Source organism: Ursus maritimus, unplaced genomic scaffold, assembly GCF_017311325.1.
Source record: "Ursus maritimus isolate PB19 unplaced genomic scaffold, ASM1731132v1 scaffold_7, whole genome shotgun sequence".
NCBI lineage: Eukaryota > Metazoa > Chordata > Mammalia > Carnivora > Ursidae > Ursus > Ursus maritimus.
In genome coordinates this window covers 61,831,569-61,849,442 of record NW_024426885.1, presented here as the reverse complement: position 1 = coordinate 61,849,442, position 17,874 = coordinate 61,831,569, and the positions used below count along the sequence as shown (strand labels likewise).

Below are 17,874 nucleotides of genomic sequence, written 5' to 3'. Positions count from 1 at the left end.
TATGGCTTAAAATTTTAGTCTTGGTACCAACAATTTGTTGCTGATCATTTTCTGTTGACAGAAATCAAGTACTGCCTACATAACCCAGCCAACTACCGCTGACTAGAGTGTGTGAGAGTAAGATTCCTTGGGGTAATTCTTTGATTTCTTTTCCTATGTGGGTGGGGTTGAAAGAAAATCTTTGTTCCAGGAACACTTTGTCTTTTGCTAAGCAAACGTGCAATTTATCCATTCTTTATTCATTCTTAGATTTATCTGCTAGACCTATTATGAATCGGAAAGGGGAGAATGTCCTACGCAGCATTTATTGGTGGAGTCAGTTCCATGGGTACGAGGGTTTGTTTATATGGACATGAAATGCATAAGGAGGGAAGAAGTAGCTGAGGAATTTAAATAAGAATTCTTGAAAGGGTTGTTTGGCTATTTGTTTCTTAGTATACTAGGGCGAAATAAAATATGACAGCTGTTGAACAATTTAATAGTTTTGTAGCTATATGAGGAAGAAGGTAATTTAATGCAAAGGCTTAGGGGAAAGTTATAGGATCATAGAATTTTAGATCTGGAAAGCTCTTCCAAACTCATCATTTAATTCTCTGTTACACATACTTTTCATGTGTTTTTCTAGGGTAAATTTTCCCTGAGGTATCTTCAGAGAAACTTTACCCTAGATGAATTGTTGGTTCTTCCAGGTCTCACCTTTACTCTGGATGGTTTCTTTACTCTCACTTAGAATGCTTTGTTAATTTCCTTAGCAGTCGTGAGGGTCTCATGGGCTTTGTCTGGTTTTTTGGGGGTTTCTTTTGTTGTTGTTCCGTAAATATTAAAGGCGATTCCTCTGGGCATGTCTAATTGTTAGGTTGGAAATTTGCCTCTGTCTAAACAATGCCAAAATTCTGGTCCAAATGGAGGGTTCTTTTCACAAGGAACAAAATTATCATAATTTTTGTTTTGGTATTATTAAGAGTTGCCACATTAAACCAGGCCCCAACATGGCCTCTAGCCTCTTAGTATGGGAGAGGTTCAGGGGGCGGAGGGGTTCTGGGCTTGCACAACCTAAAGTTGGCTTTATTTCCTATCATGTGAGTAGAAAGTAGAAAGGAGATATACCTCGTACCCCCCCTTATCCATGGGGGATACAGTCCAAGATTCCCAGCGGATGCCTGAAACTGCAGATAACATCAAGCCCTATCTGTACTGTTTTTTCCTAATCATACAACCTATGAAAAAGTTTGATTTCTCAGTTAGACACAGGAAGAGATTAATAACAATAACTAATAGTAAAATTGGACAGTAAAACAGTCTCTCTCTCTCACAATTCCTTATTGTACTATACTCACCCTTCTTCCTGTGACGTGAGATGATAAAATGCCTGAGTGACGAGAGGAAGTGCAATGAATCACGTAGGCGCTGTGACGTCACATTATGCTGTGACTGACCTCCTGATGATGTGTCAGGAGGAGGGTCGTCTGCTTCCAGACGCTGTTGACCACAAACTGCAGAAAGCGAAACCTCTGATAAGGGGAGGACCACTGTGCATAAAAGATGGGTCCCTACTCTTAAATCATGGCGGCGTGAATTGCCGTGTCCCAAAATCACAACAAGCTAACTTAACTGGGGTGGAATTCTGACCTATAACTGACAGAGTTGTGCAGTCCTTGATGACACAGAAGTTTCATATTTTACGTGACCAAAGGCCATCATCCTCATCCCCAATACTGTACCTTAGTTAAGTCTCTAATAATAATAAGATGTCAAATAAACAAAGATTTTCTTTCAACCACACCCACATAGGAAGAGAAATCAAAGTATGACCTTAATGATCATAATAATGTTGCTATTATTAGTATTTGTGACATTTTGTCATAATGAAAAGCCCTTCAAACTTGGAATTAAAAGACTGGGTGACAGTCTCACGTCCGTCACCCTCTGCTTCCTTGAGAGCCCTGACTAGTCCCTGGGGTGTCTGAGCCTCTTATCTCACCTCTGAACTGGAGGGTATTCACCAGCAGTAATCCTACGAATAGGATTGTTGTGAGGAGCAAAAGAGATGTGTTTTGTGAAAGACCTGTGTAAATTTCTGTGTTTTCCTATCAGTACCGGAAATCATGGTAGTATTTCTAAACAAACAGTCCCTCTGTCCCTCTTATTTTGGGTTACAAGGTCTTTTTTGATTTTCTGTCTCCTGTGCTACCTGCAACAATCCTGGGAGGGTGGCGAGGAGAAGGGAATTTGGTCCTAGATTCTGTTCTGGGTACAGTGGGGGTTCGGCTAGAAGGATATACCTGAAAACAGGTGGTAAGTAGATATATACTTAGGAACCCCAACTTGTGACGTTTCGACTTAACAATTTCTTGACTTTACAATGGTGTAAAAGCAATCACGCACTCAGTAGAAAGCGTATGTTGAATTTGGATCTTTTCCCAGGCTGGTGATACGTGGCTCGATCCTGTCGTGGTGCTGGGCATCGCCCCCAGCCGTGGCTCCCAGGCGGCCACGTGCTCATGAGGGTGAACGTCCCATACAACCATCCTGTACCCGCAATCATCCTGCTTTTCACTTTCAGGACAGGATTCAATAAATTACATGAGATATTCCATACTTTATTAGGAAATAGACTTTGTGTTAGAGGATTTTGCCCAATGTAAGTGTTCTGAGAACATTTAACGTAGGCTAGACTAAGCTACGGTGTTTGGTAGGTTAGATGTATTCAATGCATTTTCAACTTAGGATGTTTTCAACGGACAAGGTGTTGTCAGGACATAAGCCCATCGAAAGGGGAGGAAGATCTGTGTGTGTGTGTGTGTGTGTGTGTGTGTGTGTGTATACACATATATATGCACACACATACATACAGAGAGAGGAAGAGAGAGATCAGAACCCAAACTAAATAAATTACTAAAGTCTGTGCAAAAAGCTAAAGTCAGACTCAGAGGTAGTAGTTTCAAAGTTTAATGTGCGTGAGTTTCCTGGAAGCTTGTTAAAAACGTAAATTCCTGGGCCCCCACTTTAGAGATTCTGAGTTAGTCGTTCTGGATGGGCCCCTGGAGTCTGCCTTTTTCCAGTTACCCTATGTGATTCTCATGAGGGCAGACCCAGGAGTGCTCTGAGGGATACTGTCTCCAGAATGAATAGACATCAGAGGACACATGTCCAGGATGTGAACCAGAGGGAACTTGCTGGTTTTTCTTCCAACAGAAAGCAGATTCATGGCTTGGCTTGTGTTTTGGGAACTGCATGAAGAAAGAAGGATACATGTTTCGAGCTAGGATGAGGTGAAGAGAAAACAAAACCAAAAACCAGCAAACAAAAAAGCCCAGGTCATTTCTAAGCACCAAAGGTAGCCAGGGAGCTGATTGCATCCAGAATAGAGAATTAAGAAGAGGTTAGAGATGGCATTATCATGAAAAATGGTCGGAGAAAGGCTGGAGGAGAATGAGGGGACGAGAAGGAAGTGAAATGCTCCCAAGCATCCAGGTGACATCTTCTGCTAGAAAATGAACTTTGAAACATCCATTCTTCTGCCATCATTCAACCTGAAAAGCAGAACTTCATCTCATTTCAAGAACTTGGAGAAACTAGCGCAGCCTTCTCCCCAGTACAGAAAGCCAATAGCACAACCGAGACAGGACTGTGGATGCTGTGTGCCCATTTGCACGATATTTACTACTTGCAGGAGACGGCCTTCGGTGCTGAGCGTGCTGCACGAGCCCTGGGGGTTCGTGGTTACGCCCCTCTCCGTCATCCGCGGGGTCTTGGACAAGGAGAAGATAGTAATACCATTGACACATTTGGGGGCTGCTTCTTCGAATAGGACTGAGGTATTCTGGAGTTCTCATGATGTTTGGTGAATATTTCCAGTCAAACGTTGTGTGCTTTAACTCTCTAGAAAGCACTGATTTGAACCCAAAGTGTGAATTCGTGTCTTGGTCTGCGGTAAAAATCTCAAACTGAAATGTCTTGGAATGTATATCAGCATTTAAAAACTGAACTTCATTGGGGGACTTGTATTCAATGTAAACATATTTCCTTGTAATTAAATATGCCAGCTGACAAAGTGGCTACCCACAGGCCGGGCAGGAGTCTGAGAAATGTAAACTGTTAGAAGATGTCATCTTGAAAGCAGCTAAACATCTCCATTCTCGAAGAAGCCTCCAGCCTGAGGAACTAAGTGAACATAATTAGAAATACATCTGGGTATTGGCTCCTATCTGAGAAGGTCACATGCACACCTTCCACTGGTACTGGTTTTATTCCATCATTTGTTCTGTCCTTACTCATTTGTCTCCCACTGGTTACCAGATGGCCACGATAATGTTGGTATCCTTAACAACTGTCTTGTGTAATTCCCTGCAGCATGGTAAGGGCTCAGAATATTGAGTGTTTTCCCTTTGGATAAGCCAGTGACATATCTGGGAACTGCTTAAAAACGTCCTGATGGTGTGGTTATGGAGAGTGGTGGCAGACTAGGTCACGGAGCTGAAATGCGGCTTGACATGATGCAGGTGTCGGGCTACCCAAGGGGAGCTTTTGCCATTTTTCAAGCCTAAGATGAAGGAAGGGGTCCTGCAGGCTGAATCTGGTTCTTATAAATAAGCACTTAATATCGTGAGGTGCAGATAAGCGGTAAGATCACTGTAAAAAGGGAGCTTCGTGAAAGTCGCTGAAATGTTCTGAGCGAAGTTGGTTCTGATGGAGCTGTCACAGGACGCTTGGGGAGTCCTCTCAGCATGGTTCCCTGAGTTGTGCCAAGTTACCAGATGGGTTTGAGGGCCATTAGAAGATAGGGAGCATGGGAAGGGGGGAGGACAAGGAAGGTGGATGTATCAATCAAGTCGGGATAGATCATGCTGCAAAAACAAAAACCCCCAGATCACAGCCTCACTTAAAACAACAAAGCTTTCCTTTGTGCTTGGGTTCTATGTCCATTTCGGACCAACGAGGGGCTCTGCTCTGTGTGACTCTCGCTCCAAGACCTTGACTGGCAGCACAGCTGCTATCTGAATCATTACAGGGGCCCAGCACAGAGGNAAAGAGAGAGGGTTGTCAGTCAAACACTGGCCCTTAAAGTCGCTACTCACTTCTGTCTTATTTTATTGGCCGCAACAAGTCACAGGGCCACTTGACTCTAATGGGTCAGGAAGCAGGGTCTTTCCACAAGACCATAAAGAGAACCCGAAATATTTGTTGACAGCCCTACCCACCACCAGATTAGATGATGATGCTGTTTGAACTTATGGACGTCTCTCTGGGGCCAGATGACCTTTCCAGGGCCTTCTAGCACTGAAAGATTATATAATCTAAAAAAAGAGCAGACTCTGGAACCATGTAGAATGAAGCTCAACAAAATTCTGATTTTTCCTGTGATGATGACTTTAATGCTTGAAATATACATCAGACTCTTTCAAAAACAGTCTTTTTGGTTCTGCTGCTTGCTGATAACCCAAACCTTGCTTAATCTGTCTATAAGGTCACCCTGACTCTTTCTTCTCTCCACTTTTCTTTTCCCTGCCGGTAAGCCGAGGCTTTTTTAGTGGAACTGGGTTGGCGAGGTGGGGCTGGGAGAATGCCGGTGTTCCCCACACTGGGAGAAAGATGAACTGGTATCAGGGTCTCCCTGAAGACACGTTTTCATACCAAACCAGAGTGATCATTGCAATTATGCCATGGCCATGACAGTTCTTTGTGGGAGGGAAGAGGGTAACGGAAGTGTTTTCTTGTTTGTCTAGGGGAGGACGAGGAAGAAACGAACGTGATCGTTCTCAGCTACCCTCAGTACTGCCGGTACCGGTCCATGCTGAAGCGCATCCAGGATAAGCCATCTTCCATTCTAACGGACCAGTTTGCGTTAGCCCTGGGGGGCATCGCTGTGGTCAGCAAGAACCCTCAGATCCTGTACTGTCGGGACACCTTTGACCACCCGACTCTCATTGAAAATGAAAGTATATGCGATGAGTTTGGTGAGTCTTTTCGTTTGTTTCCTACATGAAACTTTTGCGTGTGTGTTTCCTTGTTTTCCGTTCTTGTGAAGAGCAGTGATGGGGAGCAAGGCTTATTTTCACCAGCTCTATGGGCCACCCCGCCCCTCCCCTCCCCCAAAGTATTGCGGCATAAAGCGTCGTCGCTTCCTGGGCAACCTCTGTTTGCCAGGGTAAAGGGTAATTATTTAGAATTTGTTGTTCAATGTAGGGTCTGAAGTTGCTTGGTTGACCTTGAGATTGGACTTTGGGACAGGAAGCTTTCATGTTCGTTCTGTCTTAAAAGGCTTTAGCTGTTCAGATACTGACTTTTTTAACTGATCACTCCCTTTTCAGTGTGATAAGGAACTATAAAAATGCACCAGTTGTCACCACTTCCGTACTATAAGGTGAACAGATCGATTGATGATAGATACATACATCCCTACCCCCGTAATTTTTCATATACATGTATGGATACATGTATATATCCATCTTTGGTGGGCACAGTGTATAAAAATATGTATAGATTTATATATATATAATATTTTCAGATATCTATATATAGATATAGAGAGAGATTCAGATATCCATCTATCTATATATATATCTTTATACACTGTGCCCCCCAAAGATGGATATATGCACACATAATTTTATCTGCATCTCTCCTAGCTGATCAGTCACGTGTCTCTATAGATAGAAGCACAGGAGAAGATATCTCATAGGTTTAGGAGCCTTTGCCTGATGCAGTGAATGGCTGGAGGCAAGCCAGGATCACATCTCTCACATCTTCAGTTTCTCATCTGTTTGTTGAAGAGATTGGATCATATCAGTGGTTCTCAACAGGCTGGGCAGGGATATCAGAATACCCTGGGGGTACTTTATCAAGCTAGACATGTTCCTTGGAAATTCCTGTACTTACAGAGGCATGAGACCACCCCCCCTTACCCTACCCCTTCTTTGGGATTTGCCATCATGGGGTGACCAGTGTGATGGCTGACTCACGCTTCATCTCTCATGGGGACCTGGGCAGAGAAGAGGCTGAGACCCACGTTCCAGAGAGAGAATTGATGGGGTCCCTTTGAGTAGGAACATTCCTTGATTCTGTCGGCTAAGGTTTTCCCAAGGATCCCCAGTTTGTGGATTATTCAGATCAGATTATTTTGCTTAACTGTTACAGGCCTCAGCATGGTTTGGGAAATCCCCTCTGGCCTCTCTACTCTGATTATTCCTGACCCCCCTGCTGCAGGGAGCTTGTAAGTAGGGGTGAGGGTGAGGGAATGATCCAAGAAGGAAGGGAGGAAAGAGGAAGGGGACCTCGGCTCATTGGACATGCCAATTTTTTTCCTTATAAACTTTCTTTTGGATGCTTTTCACAACTCTGCCTTACCAAATGACCATCAGTCTAGAAGAGAATAGTAGTGTTTATACAAGTTATTTATCCCTTCTTCCAAGAAGAATTTAGTGTCATATTTTTAATACTCAGATAACCGTTGTATTCAAGTAGATGAATGTATCCAATACATCTTTTCAAAAAATACCCTCTCTTTTCAGATCAAATAGTCCCTTTTTAATACTTGTTGTGAGGGATTTTTCCCCCCATATCCCCTACTCCCAAGCCCTCTGTCCCGCTTGCCACTCAAGAGGTCTGTAAATTCCTGACACAAAATAAAACTGAAAGAATGCTTTCCCTCATTTAAGAATAGTCAGAGTTGGAGTATCACGATGTAACAGGATGAAAAATGTTTTAACCTTTTTGGCTAATTTAAGAGTTATTAGTCATTGAGCTTCAAAGCTGTTGCGTCTGGAATTGGTAATAGAAAGAAGTTCCAACTTAACAGTGATCACAATGGCTGTTAAGAGTTCCTAAATTAGTTTTAAATGTTCTCACAAACACAAGCATCTGACTTTTGAATGTTTTCCTGAACTTGTCTTCTGGTAAACCTAATTTTAATGCTGTTTTTCTTCTCCAGCCTCTTAAAGTGGAAACTTTCTTTTGGAGTAAAGGTACCCTTAAAAGAGCTTCTAGATGGCTAGCTTAATAATTAGAATATTAGGCTTTTCTTTTAGTTGAGTTCGTACTTCAAATAGTGCAGAAAGCTTATTTTTGACCTGATTTGAACACCTTCGCCAACATCCCTCCCCCACCTTCCACTCTTGGTCCTCCATCTACATTTCCAGAGAACACCCTTTTAAACCTCCAACTGGTTGTATTTGAAATCAACATGGGTTAAAGGGTTTGTTAAAACGTGGGGTTGGGTTTCTCCAACCAACTAACAGTTGGTAGAAGAACATAAATTTAATTAGTGACTAGCATTAAACAAATGTTCCTAATATTAAACACTGCCAGATGACCGAAACACTTCTGTCAGATTACCGCGAGTGCCAGGGGGCCCACAGATGAATTTTCTACACAGTATATATTCTGTACCACACGTTTGGTGACTTCAGTAATTGGTCAAATGTAATTTAGGTAACAGTATGCCGAGGCTGTAAAAATCAAATTTTATTAGCCATATCACCAGGTGGATGAATGGTGGAGCTGATGGCAAAGAGTTTATAGCACTTAGCAGCTACACCTTTGACACATGAAATTCATAAATTGCCATAAAGTACCTACAAGGCCCTTCTCAAAAGGACAGTGTCTGCTTTCCTATGATTAAATAATGTTTATTTTATTAACTAATATGGTTTTTGCTTTCTTCTATTAAATGGGATTATGGAGTGAGGGCAGGAGAGGGGGTTCAAAAGATAAATAAAACATGGTTCTTGCTTGTTTGGAGGATTTAAAAATCTAATTGGGGAAGACAGGATTAATGCACCTGAAAGGTTAACTAATGTTACAAGAAAGTCAATGATTAAGTATTTGGTGAGTGTTGCAGAAAGCAAGCGCAGGAGGAATTTAGCAGTGGGGCTGGTTGGGGGGGGGTGGGGGGTGATCATGGGAGGGGTCAGGGAAAGCTTCATGAAAAAGGCAGGACTGGGTCTTGTTTTAAAGGATAGGGGAGAAAGGCAAATAGAAAATTTTGAGAATACCTAGATTACTTATAATTCATGTCCTGACTCTCCATGTTGGGAATGGCTGCCCTCACCGTGGGTCAACTATCGGCCTCCCCTAGGCTTGTTTACCTTTAATAAATGGTCTGCTGCCCTCTCTACCAGGGGGACATGAATGTGAGTCTGTGGACCAAGGCTGAGACAAACCCAGGCGGTGGCTCTGGAACTGGAACTGGGCTTTCCTGGGCAGGGATGATCCACATTTTCTCTATGTGACCACCTTTCCCAACTGCTCAGACACCTCCCCCCTCCCCCCATTGTTGCAATGTTGTCCACTGAATAACAAGTTTAATTGAATAATAAAAGTAAGGCTTTTAAATCTACAGTGAATCCCTATAAATAAATTCTCCGTGGAATTTTATGAAGCTGTTTAATGAAAAGTTTGATTAGAAACTATTAAAGAAAAATAGAATAGATGAAATTTCATCATTTAGTCCCACATTACAGTGGTGTCATTTTGATTTTTATTTACATTGAGATATTCAGAATAGAGTAAATATATCCTGGGTTTAATTAACTATCCTCCTTACTTGGGAAAGGTTATTTTAGGCTTGAAGGGTTTTGATAGCGTACCATCTGCTTTCTTCCCTGTATTTTATTCAAGTCCCTTCCCGGCTTTACAGCGCTGTGCAACGTCTAAACCTATGACATAAGCATAAATTGAATCATATTAATGGCAGGTGATTGAAAAGCTTCAGCCTCGACATCCTGCCTGAATCCTTCCATCTTGTCAGTTACAATGGTCTTAAAGGCGGTGTGCTCTTTTCTCAGCACAAGAGAATCGACTATTTTTAAAACTAAAGCAGCGGACTCCCCATGAAAGCATTGTGAAGACTGGCTGTGTTGCACATGCAATTAGGAAATGAGATTATAATAATAATGAGGGAAAGTGAATCAGGAATGACAGTTTTTCTCGTAAAAATCTTTACCCTACGCATTATTCTTGCCCCCACTGTCCTGTTAGAGTCTCCGAACATGAGGTATTCTTCAACCACCCCCACCTTGCTTTTACCTCTTTCTATAATTTGATTCCTCTTTTGTAAAACACATACCGTCATGTATATTGTATTATTTTCTGTGCTGTAGAGAAAACAGACACACGTGCAAATATTTTGTCTATTTCCGCTGGTAGAACAAGAAAATGTCCATCAGTTTGTAATGCGCAGTGTTTACCTCAATATCACACGGGTTGATTTCACACGTGCGAAGCGTTGACAGCTAAATCCACAGTACAGCAGATGAATGGATAACTTTAAGGTAGTAGCTTTTATCGGAGGGATGTGAGGTGGACCCAATATATATAAATGAGATGAAATCAGTCCTTAAAGGTGGGTCAAACTAAGTGGATTAAGATGTGGTTGATTAAAAAAATAATAGAAGATATGGCTTATTTTAGTCTGAGTTTTGAATTGCGAAGAGACATAAGTCGTGCTTTTAAGTTCTTTGGAGTCAGGGGCTGTGTGTTTTGGGGACGGGGGGTGTTCCTTGACCAAGGAATGGGATGGGATTAAAGGAAGAATGTGGTAATTCACCTGAAAAGAGCAGAGATGAGATGGGCTACCATCTTGGCATTTGGTCCAAGTGCAGGAAACCATGAGCTCTGACCCTCAGGGAGACAGTGGCTCCGTAGTATCAAAACATGTCCTTTACTCAAGTGCAGGGAACGTAGCACAGTCCAGGGGTAAACGTGCTAGGCTTACCAATCAGCTAGGTACAAATCAAGGCTTACCTGTCTGCTTCGCTGTTCCTCTGGGCAAGTGACGTAAGGCCCCTCACTTATCCCGTCTTTCAAACTGGGTAGAAATAGCTCATCACTGGGCTTAGACTAAGTCTGTACGTGCTTGATTAAAAAAACAGCCCTCCTGATCAGTGAAGATTCTCTACTGTTCTATTAGAATCTTAGGCCTTGGACAACTCACAGTCATCCAAACTGATCTCGCTCTGTAAATAACAAAGGAATCATTTCTCTAAGGCTCTGGGACTCTTCCTAGAACCTTAATGGAAAAGTTTTCTACTTTATACGTTCTGTTTTTCAGAAGCCTCTCTGTCTCTGCACTGAACTTTCCCTTTCTGTTTTCCTGTTGCGTGAAATAATGACATTATAGAGAAAAGAAGAAAAAGCCAAGGGAGGAAAGGAAACAGAAGAGAGGGTGAAACCTTGACTTCTTATGAAAGAAAATTCAGGATGTGTAAAATTATTTTGAAGCATAGAGGACGAGCTGGACTCTGCCTCTTCCCCTCTAAACATCACATGTTTTGCTGGAAATGAAAGGAAAGGCAGTTGTTTTGTTAAGGATCATGGGAATTTGTAAGTGAGTAAACATTTTTTTTCCTTGCCAAAGTAGGTTTCATGGTCACAGTGGATTTCGATGATCAAATGGCCTTGTTCCTGGCCCCTGTCCACATTCAGGCTTTTGCTGCCTGCCTGCCTGCCTGCCTGCCGTGCCCACCGATCTCCCAGATGATAACGAGGCAGATGTTTCTCTTTAATTGAAGCTGAGTGGGAAAGGAGTCGGGCTTCTTGTATATTGCTAGTTATGCAGAAGTCCTTAACCTCCAGAGGTCTCTCTTGGAGGACTGCTTTGTCTTGGAAATTTTCTAGAGCTTCTGTTTATTGCTAGAGAATGGTCTAACCAAGACCATGCTTGGTACCTTCTCTTTGTTGCACGTGCAGCCCAAGGAGGGATAGAGGAGTGTTTAAGTTCAATCACACAGTGGAGTCAACTGAACCCAAATAAATCTGCTGGTAATGGTATATTGGATGTGCTCGATAGGACCTCTAATGATTAACATATGGCCTTGGCTTGCAGGACACTGAGACACAAAGAGGGGCTGAGGAGCAGACCTCCTTGGGCAGAGGTGTTGGAAGCTAGGGTACATCTCTCTTGAGGATTAATGAACAGAATTTTTATGTTGTTACTGTAAACTAATTTTCAGAGTCAGGATATATGGAATGGGTAGGCTTCATGAATTTCTTTTCTATTTTTGGAACCTGGAAGGATATTTTAAAATAACTCTGGACTCTTTTTGTAGCTGAGGGGACTCAATGGCTTATTAAAAACTATTTGGACTCATGGGTACAATAAACTCTTGTTCACTCCAGAAGAAAGGATTTGTGCCTATATTGGCTAATATTTCGCCTAGCGTTTCATTTAGGAAAACAAGAAAGTTATATCCCATTACATTAGCAAGATTAACATATTCCTCTCTAGGGTGAAACAGGTATTTTTATCAATTCACACACACACACACACACACACACACACACACAAGAAAGAACCAGGTCATTGAAAAATCACAGGCAAAAGTGCTAGTTAGGGCGAAGGATGGTAGAATGAAGTTCAGAATAAGTATGTATTCACTTGATTTTTAAAATCCTCCTGATGCCCAAGACACCCTCTATACCCCTTCATTCTATCCTGTCAAGGGAATTGGATTGATTAGAGTTCCCTGGACTGTAGGAGAGGCTGTCTGGGGATGCCGAGAGTCCGCCACAGTGCCTAACACACAGCACGTTCTTGTCCATTTACGCATTCCCCCAATATCTATTACACACCTACTGTGTGCCAAGTCTTGTTCTTGTCCCTGTGCACATAGTTATGGACAAGACAGAAAAATTTATACTCCTAATGATCTTACAATGTCGTATGTGGGGAGAGGGTTGGGAAAATATGGGATGGCCGTGGACCGTATGTCGTGGGTACAGACCGTACCTCACAGAGCTGTGAGGATTCAAGCCTGTAGACGGTACATGGCAAGTACTACTTAAGTACTCCTCGTTAACTAAAGCTTCTTGTATCTCTCGCGCCATCCGACATAACCCTAACCACATGTCGAGTCCATAGTGGTTCCTCAAAAAACATTTACAAAATTATTTCATACCTATACAGACTCCTGGGGACTTGAGGTATCATTTGCTACTAAAAATCATTCAACATCCGCTCATTCCAGAAATACTTGTTTGTTTGTCCTTCTGCGTGGAATGTGTTTCACCAGATATCTTGGGTCTGGCTCCCTCTCATCATTCCAGCCTCAGCTCAAATGTCTGCTCCCCAGAGAAGTGTTCTCTGACTTTCCCCTTTTCACAAGTCTGGCTCCACCCCATCACCCAACATAGAATTATCTTCCCGTAACTTATCACTATCTGAAATTAACTCTCATAGTTGTTTCTTTATATGTTTATAGTCCGTCTCCCCCATCCCCGCCGGTGCTATAACGTAAGCTCTTTCAGAGCACGTTCACTACCGCGTACGCAGGGATCAGAACAAGACTGGGCACGTAGAAGGTGTGTAATAAATACTGGCTAAATGCGTGAATGGATATACGCATACCGTGTGTCAGTATCCTTGCCCTCCGCCATTTTGCAGTTAAGGACACTTCAACACAGCAAAGTTACCTCGCTATCAAGTGGCAAAACCAGGGTTTGAACCTAGACAGTCTGGCTCAGCGTCCATGCTCTTAACAGTTATATTAGATTGCCTTTCAGCTTGGACCTGGCTCAGAAAGAGCTTTCCAGCTTCCTGAGATCCAGCTGCCTAGAAACTGATTAACTGACCACCAGCTCACTAGACCATGAACCTACAAAGGGTTCTGTAGGATTTAGAGAGATCAGTGTGTGTAGGAGTGGTTAGGAAAGGAATGATCGGGAAGATTCAAAATCTGAAAACCACTGGATGGGATCAGGAGATTTTGATGCCAGCCACTGTCCTCGCTTGTCTGTATTAGACCAGTCCCCCTGATGGAGCCTTTGCTGCCCTCTGGTCTCTTCCACACGCGGCCAGAGTGGTGCTTCCCACCCCATCACAGGAGCAGATACCAACTGGAGCCCTGTAAGAGCCGCAAGTTGAAAGGGGCAGCCGGTAAACTGCTCCGTGTTCTCATGGGCTCTTTCTAAGGCACGGGCTCACAGGACTTTGATTGTACACCTCTCTCTCATTTTCTGCTTCGAACGCACTGGCTTTCCCAACTTGGCATCCTCCCTTAATGAAAAAATTATAGGTCTAATTTCAAAAAATGAAATGTATGCAAGCTTTCCTGCTTCTGTCACTTCTTTATTCCTGTAGCACATAAATCATTTCCCTTTTTAAAATTAACTTTCGCTTGCCATGATTTGGTAATGGGTTTTCGAAGGACGCAGAGCAGCCAGGCTCTTGGCAAAGGAGCGGGCCACGCTGCCTGCTCAGGAAATCTTCTCATTGCTGGCTGGCGTGGGCCTTGATTCCATCATCTGGGCTTTATGCTCCCTTTGGAAGTTGCCTAGAAATTCTCTCCCTTAGAATCTCTTTTCTGAACGGTCTTTTTGGCTCTCCAGTTGCCATCATGGAGGACTGAAGAACAGATGGGATTTGGGCAGAAAAAGACTGGTACGTTCTAATGCTTCTGGGTGCTTATATTCATTCATTGAGCACCAACTCTGCTTAAGGCAGAACTCCAGGCATTGTTGGGATATTGGTCTCTGCTGTCAAGACACTTAAAAATCAAGTTGGCCGAGAGAAGACGTAGAGTAATGGGCCACTACAAATATTATTGTGATCTTCCTAACAATTCTGGATCTTGTCATGAGCAACCCGATCACAGTTTCTGCAGGGTCATAGGTCAAGCATGTTGCCAAAGTGGGAGTTAGCACCCCCCACCCCAGTCTCCTGACCCCAGGAGACATACTTTTCCACCCCAAAGTGAGAGAAGCACGGGCCTAAGATTCGGGACTTAGTTTGATACTTTGATGTTCAGAAGAGACGATATCTGCCAAGCTTTATAAATATAAATGGGAAAGCTTTGCCACATTCTAGACACTGCAAGGCAGCCCGCTAAGGACCAGCTAGCGGACGTCCAACTGGAGGTGCCCCTGGAGTTAAAAGATGTGAAAGAGGGCCGGGATGTCAGGGGAGGCCTCTGGGAGGAAGTGGATCTTCAACCGGACCTTGAGGGATTCAAAAAGAAGGAAGTTATTTCAGGTGAGGAGATGGAAAATACTCCAGACTTTGAAGCTCAAAGAAAGAGGTGGTTTCCTCTGCCTGTTTTAGCTGCCAGCACAGACATTTAACACACACACACAAACAAGATAAAACAAAACAGCCTCCGCAAGCAAAACTTTTTTCTTCCTAGAAGATGTCACCTTCCCCTGAGGGAGCAGGTGCTCCTGAGTCCTTCTCCCAGAGGCTCCATTGTGGTTGGAACCCAGGGGAAGCCTCTTGGAGAAAAAATCAACTTGTCTCTTATTAAATTGGAAATTTCCCCTTGTGCCTATAAGAAGGAAAAGGAGGGATGCATCGACTTTGTAGCAGGGGGTAAAAGAGTGAGGTGCCTGGTTGGTGTCCTGGGTGTTTAAGGGGCTGCTTCTAGGTTGAAATTGTAGCTTCTGAAGAATCATCTAGAACACTACACTCTGTGTCCTCCTGTGTTTCTCAGTACTTTTCCAAAATTGCTTTTTTCTTCTGCTTGATATTAAAATTAATGGATTCTATTGCATTTCTCTTCCTTAGACTCTAAGCTCCTAGAAAGAATCATGCCTTATTCACCTCTGTATCAACATGTTTGTGGAAATGATATAAAAACCCTGCTAAATTCCAGAAGGCTTCAAATCATCATTTTATCTCCTTTCTTAGAGTCAAGTATTTCTTGACCTCAATCTTTAAGGTTTAGCTCACTGCCAGTTGATTTAATTCTCAAAGGAAAGTATCTAGCTCAAAGGGAATGGTTTTTCCTCAACATTTACTCACCTCTTTGAACCAGGGGAACATTCTTCATAAACTGGTCAAGGTCTTTGGTTGAACAGTGTTCATTTGTTGTGAGGTTTAATATATCCTGGGGTCTGCACGGCCTAGAAAGGTGTTCTCTGAGAAAGTCAAGCAGTATCCATAAGTTGAGGCAAGTGGTATCCAGAAGTCACCCCACTGATCTCTCCAGTCTCTAACCTACAGATCTCAGAGTTCAGCGTGAAAACCAAGGAATAGTGGCAGAGTCATTAGCATATAAGACATTGACAAGTTCCAGTGAAATGTGGGCTATATGGATGTGGAACCTAATATAGAACACAGTTCAGGCTGGACTTGTATCGGAAAATGTTGGGAAAGAAAAGGCTTAGCCAGTTTAATATTCATTATTAGGAACATTACTCGGTGGGTGGCACTTACACCCGGAGGATGCTTTGTGGATCATTGACCTGCTCCGTGGTATTTGTAGATGAAGTTGAGGCCTTCTGTCTCTCAGAGGAGCACCATGGAGGAGAGCTCCATCTTTGGATGAAGCCGGTTGACAACATGCAGGGTTGCACACGTCACACTTTCTTCCTCACTTTTCCAGGCATGAATATTAGGTCTTTAAAATAGGAGATAAGATATTTTAACAAAGATATCACACACAGTGCCAGAAACTATACTGCCCCATCCCCTAGCACAGACACCTTCCAAAAGAGAAAGGATGTTGGTAAAAGTGGGTTCTTTTGAGGTCTGTCTTTATCATAGTCCAGATCACAGGTCCCATGCTATTGAGGACGCATCCTATCCCATAGTTGTTGAAAGAAAGGAAGTTGAAATGTGTCAGGACTAGAACAAAATGGCTGTTGGGAACCCCCATTAAATGGTCTTGCTGACCACTGGTACCAGTGTCATCTGCTGGACTGAGATGAGGACGTAGCCTCAGAGAGCAGAGAGAGTGTGGCCTCGCTGCTCCCAACCGGCAACCGCTCAGCCCGCCCTCAGTGCGGCCATTTACAACTCGTGAGAGGAATGTCCTTCACATGGACAAGTGTTCCTCCTGCTTTTCAAATGGCCGTCACCCTGTCTTCAACGTCTTTCCCCTGAACATCCTTGTACAACCTCGAGGACTGGTGTCCATGACCCCATTGGGCAGTTGAAGAACTGATTGGGAAAATCTGCAGCTAAACGTGAGTGTAGTAGTGGTAAGACCATGATGGGACATGGACATCAGCTTCTGGATCTGTGCCCTCGAGGCCGTCCCCCCAAATGGGGCCCAGTCCTGAAGGGCAACAAACCCTAGTCAACCAGGATCTTCAGCCAATCAGATGCTCCTTGTCCCTCATCCCCTTTGTACCATGTTTCAAGGAGGGGAAAAAAATAATAAAAAACAGCTCATATGTTTTTCAAAATATTTTTCTCATTATGCAATTATTTCTATTATGGAAAGGACAAGTATAATAATAATAATAATAATAATAATTGCCACTCTTCTGTGAGCATGTGTACCATATGTCAGGCCTTATGCTAAGTGCTGTCCATACACGACCCCACTTTCTCCTTAGAGCGCCCCCATAAGGAATCCCATATTAACTGTCACTTCACAGGGAAGGAAGCAGAAGCTAAGAAAGGTCGCATCAGCCCAAGTCACACAGCTAGTAAGTGGTCAGACTGGATTCCAGATCAGGTCCGTCTGGCTTCAAAGCTGGTATGCTTATCCACTCTTTGATATTGCCTGCCTAAATATCGCCGGTAATCTCATCAGGGTTTATCAATTCCTTCCAGACTTTTTCCAAAGCATTTTTATTTACTTGAGAACATTTAATATATGCAATTGTTACATCGTAAAATTTTAGTCATTATAAAATAAACATTTCCCCATATTATTATGAACAGTTTTACAAGCACCATTTCAACAGTCGCATAATACTGCATCAAATGACTTTATCAGAGTTTACATAATCCCTTTCTATTAGAAGTTTGTTTTCATTTCTTCCAGGGTTTTTAGTTTCGTTGCTTTAATGTATAATGTATAATTAACACTGTAATGAACATCTTTTTTTTTGTAATGAACATCTTTATATATAAAAACAGCAGCATTTTGATGGTTTCCTTCAGATAAATTCCAAGAATCTCTTATTGCCAAATATTTTCCTTCTAAGCAA

The 17,874-nt window shown here is 42.8% G+C and overlaps 1 protein-coding gene across 1 annotated transcript in view; it reads left to right on the top strand.

The window, feature by feature from the left end:
* ARID5B (AT-rich interaction domain 5B) overlaps nt 1-17,874 on the top strand; it is a 176,170-nt gene that overhangs the window by 80,857 nt on the left and 77,439 nt on the right. Inside the window, exon 4 of the mRNA XM_008695923.2 lies at nt 5,727-5,957. Coding sequence (XP_008694145.1) covers nt 5,727-5,957 — 231 coding nt within the window. The remainder of the gene's footprint in view (nt 1-5,726; nt 5,958-17,874) is intronic.